Genomic DNA, 4747 nt, shown 5'->3' on the forward strand with positions numbered 1-4747 from the left:
CCTTGTCTCTAGGACTTCGCTCTCCCTTTCAACACCATGGTAGAAAGCACTCTGTTCACACCCGTTTGGCAGGGCTCGATGGTCTTGAGTTCTCCAAGTCACGAACAACACATAGCAGATGCATCAAACTCAAGCCAAGACAATAGAGTGGTATGCTGAGAACTTAATACTCCACCGTATTTAAGCAGGCACTAGGTGCCAAGAAACCGTCACTTCCAACAAATAACACAATCTGATCATTATCTGCAGAACTATTCCGGTTGGGGCTCCCCAGATTCACTTACCACTAGCAGTGATTGCTCTTGAATGAAGAGGCTGAAGAAAGAGCTAGGCCAAGTTTGGGGGATGTGGGAAACTTACAGGTTTGGGAAAGAGTGAACTTGGAGAAAGATCTAGCCACCTTAGGTGATGCACAGGAGCAAAGTCAGAGAAGGAACAGCAGAGAATGAAGTGGGAGATGCCCCCAGGAACTTCACACAATTCAGACACACACACACACACACACACACACACACACTTACAAATATCCACTTGTTATACTAAGTTCAAATATCTGTGTATTTAGCACATTCTGTGTGAGGGATAGCCAAGTGCTGGGAAGGCTCAACAAATGCAAAGGTCAACCTTTGCTTAGAAAGAGGATGTGTGTTTATGCAGAAATGCCTTGTTTGCATAGTCAAGATCTTTGCTGTTCATTATGATTTTTCTCAGCTCCCACAGTAGCTGTTACTTGACAATTCCAAGCATCTCCTTTGTGGAGGTGATGGAGCCAGGCGGAAATGAAAACGGACAGACTTGATTGTACCTTTGGAGAGTCATTTCTCTCAATAGGCTGATGCTGCCAGATCACCTGCCTGCTCCTCTTTAAAACTAGAACCAGTTCTTACTTCTTTTCACTTCTGGATACATTACAAACATTTTGCAATCTTCAAATATGATTTGTGCAGCTCTGCTGGGTAAGGCATTGTAGAGTGTGCTCTATTAATTGATGAAGAACCAGTAGGTTCTCCCTCCTCTTGGTGCATGTCTTCTTCCCCATATTGTTGCTCAAGGTAAAGCAGCAGGGTGGAGAAGAAAGCCAAGGCCACCAGGGAGCCAGAAAGAAAAACTGTGAAAGAGATCTGGATTTTCAAATCCATTCTTAAAGTGTCTACAGGTTCACCTTCCTATAGATTGCTTGGCCCAATGCCGACTTTCCAGATGCGCCAGAACGGCCCCAACCTTCTGACTGACAGTAGCTCCCAAACTTTCTATTGTCCTTTTCTATTTTTCCTTTCTCTTTTCTCTCCCCACCCCCTTTGTTTTATTCTAACATTCCTTTGGATGCAAGTCTAGGCAAAAGAACGATTCACTTTGAGACAAGTTCAGATGAGACAGGAGAAAAATCATCTAAAAGAGGAAAGATTATAAGAATTACAACCTTAAAAGTGGATTTACCCAGAACTCACACAGACACACGCATACATTCTTGCGAAGATTCCGTCAGTGTGCTCCCATTTCTTCCTTCTGCAATAAAATTTTGGCTCTGTTTTTTAAACCCAGTGAAAATGTCTTCTCCTGTAGTTCATCCTGCATGGCTATGGTTAATTTATCTGACTTTGGTTCTCATCTGTAGTTCTGAAAAGAAGTCTCTCTAGATATTTCAAGCCACTATCTCTAACATTTTAAAAATTAAAAACATGTTGACAGTGAAGCCTTGCTTTTGCTTCACTGTAGGAACTAAAACATGTTACAAATCTTTTTGGTCTGAGAATACACCTCCATCTTTCATCCAGACTGGCTAACTCAGTGATTTTCATCAGGGGACATTTGGCAATATCTGAAGACGGTTTCGGTTGTTACAGCTGGGGGACAGGGTGTTACTGGCATCTAGTGGATGGAGGTCAGGGATACTGCTAAACATCCTGCAGTGCACAAGACAGACTCACATAAAGAATTATCCGGCCCCAAAATGTCAAAAGTACTGATTGAGAAACACTGAGCTAAAGAGATGGACTAACCAACTCATCTGTCACTTCCACACCATTACCTCCATTTTCCCACTTAACTTTTAAGCAGCCAAGACAAAAACAACCAAGGCTGGAAAAAAACAAAAACAAAAACCTGTTGCTGTCAAGTTGATTCTAACTCACAGTAACCCTACAGTACAGAGTAGAACTGCACCACGGGGTTCCCAAGGCTGTAAACCTTTACAGAAGTAGACTGCCACATTTTTCTCCCATGGAACATCTGGTGGGTTTGAACCACTGACCTTTTGGTTAGCAGTCAAGCACTTAACCACTGTACCCTCTGGACTCCTTAATTAGATGTGAGCAGAGGTGGCAAGTGAAGTTTTTTCACTAACCATCCAAGGCAGGGATGGAGAGCCTTGCCTCAGATAAATCATTTCATAATGAGTATAAAGCCCCCCACCATTATTCCTCTCACTGATTTAAACATTGCAAGTCACATGATTACACTGAGATTACAGTCCACCCTGGATTTCAGAAGTTACCATTCTCTACTCACTGGCTCCTAGAGGGCAGGTTTCACTTCCCGGCAGTCAGCATCCTTCAGGTTTATGATCATAACTCAAGATCCTGGAGCTTATCCTAGCAACCATGCCCACCTCTCTTGACAAAGCCATGTGGATGCTTATGTGCCAAGGATACATCATCTTATTCTAAATCATTTTGCATATAAAAACAGTTAATGCCCTCTGATTTTTTTTTTTTTTTTTTTCTCTTTCTCTTAGCAAGAAGTACAAGGTCACAAACCCAGTTATTCTTGCAGTGGAAAAGAACTTCACGATAGAGGCAAGAAAAAATCACCACCTCATACGACATCATATTTCACAGAAAACTGTGTACGTTTGTTCCCCATATAGGACATACTTCAAAGTAACAAAATAATTTTATCAACTGTAGTGTTCCTTCTTCCCGTTAGAAGTAGATTTTTTTTTCCTTATGGTACATAAATATCAGAGAAAAGCCATCTTTGAAATATTTATGTCCAGGCTTGCTTCGTTTTTTATTATCAGGTGTGTGTTTTGGTTATGTCCAAAGTGTTGGCACCTTCAGTTTTCATTTTCTCTCCATCCACGCGCATTCTTTCCAAATTTATATACCAGTCTTCTTCCATCCACACGTTCCAGAATTTCTCTTTTGTAGTAATATCTGCAACAAAGGAAATTGCTTAAGGTATGGTTCAGTTCAGGCCATGTGGTCTCATCTCATCAGTTTTAGAAACAGGAAACGCCTTACCTCATAGCACGGCTGAGTTTTTCATAAGTCATGCTGCTGTTATTTTTCTTTTTCCCCCATAATTGAGCCACAGCCTCTGATTTCAAGAACCTGAAGATTCCCTCGGCTCGGTCTTCCCACTTGATTAACCCTGGATTCTTGTCTGGGTTCAGGAGGATGTCACGGATGAATTCCCATAAGTGAGTCCCCCGAGGATCTAGAAAAAAAGCAAAGGGGGTTATAGTTGCTGAGCGGACAAAGAGTTAAGGGGCTCAACTGCTACCTGAAAGGTGGGCGTCCACCTGGAGACGCCTCAGGACAAAAGTCTGGCAATCTGCTTCTGAAAATATCATCCTTTGAAAACCCCATGGAGCACATTTCTACCTGATAAACAGGGGTCACCATGGGTCTGAGTCTATTTGATAACTTTTTTTTTTGGGGGGGGGGCTATGTTACAGCAAAGAATTGGGCTGAGAAAGCATCAAGTTAGAACATCTTCCATCAAGTGAGGGATGCTCAACTCTTCCCTAGGAGAGCCAAATATTGGCAATCAAAAAGACACTTGATTTGGGACTAGGGTCCACAATCACCAAACATTGGAAATCAAAGACATTTGAAAATGAATTAGTTCAATATTTAATTTTATAAATCAGGAAACTGAGGCCCATAAAGTTGAAGTGACTTGACCAAGATTATACAGCTAACTAGTAGGAATTAGGGCTCAAGGACAGGGGAGTTTTTTTTTTTTTCTAATTGTGTTGACAAATTGTTCTGGATTTATTTCAATTTGTTATGTCCCTGGAGAACAATTTTCAACCACTTGTGTTAATACTTCAACCAATTCAGTTGCTCCTAGAATATACAGAGAAAGAGGGGGTCATGCAGGAGTTTGGGAGCACAATTTGAAAATGAAGGAGCTACGCTACTTGTGCAACTAAATTCAATTTTACTCCCAATGGATTTATGAGGCCCCCATGTGGGGCCTGCATTGATTCAATTCTGTGGGATGATCTGGACTAGCAGATTCTGAAGACGTCCTAGAATTTCCAGATTATGAGATCTTGATTTCTTTCTATGTGCCACCACTGCCCCTCCCCCACCAAACTCTACGTCTCTAATATTTTCATATTGTCATAAAAGTCTATTATGAAGGAAAATCCAACTTCCAAGGAACAGTATTGAATCTTAAGGATAAACATTCAATTCTTGGAATGGTAACTCTAAAAAGTAAGAATTCAACATTTCAACCAAAGAAAAAAATAATAAATTTCAACTGTTTCTTTGAACGTTTTCCTCTTCATACTGCCCCCGCATCCCTACCCCCCGGAGAGGAACATCTCTAACCTGGCTCCTGTGAAAAGCTCTTACTGGTGTTTCCATTTTGAAACACACATGGAAGCATGAGGAGGAAGCACCTCGTGGGGCTCCACTTTGAGAAAGGGCTTACTTTGCCAGCGAATCCTGCCTCTGTTTTCTCACTCTAACCAGTCTCAGATAAAGAAATGGAGGCAGCTAGCAGAGGCAAC

The 4747-nt window shown here is 41.6% G+C and overlaps 1 protein-coding gene across 1 annotated transcript in view; it reads right to left on the minus strand.

Annotated features, from left to right (window-relative positions):
• Positions 1 to 3055: 3055 nt before the first annotated feature.
• EHF (ETS homologous factor) overlaps positions 3056 to 4747 on the minus strand; it is a 21636-nt gene continuing 19944 nt past the window's right edge. Inside the window, exons 6-7 of the mRNA XM_007943309.2 lie at positions 3243 to 3438; positions 3056 to 3155 (exon numbers count right to left, since the gene is read on the minus strand). Of these exons, the coding sequence (XP_007941500.1) occupies positions 3056 to 3155; positions 3243 to 3438 (296 nt within the window). The remainder of the gene's footprint in view (positions 3156 to 3242; positions 3439 to 4747) is intronic.

Source organism: Orycteropus afer, unplaced genomic scaffold, assembly GCF_000298275.1.
Source record: "Orycteropus afer afer isolate SDZICR_OR568_19922 unplaced genomic scaffold, OryAfe1.0 scaffold00103, whole genome shotgun sequence".
Taxonomy (NCBI): domain Eukaryota; kingdom Metazoa; phylum Chordata; class Mammalia; order Tubulidentata; family Orycteropodidae; genus Orycteropus; species Orycteropus afer.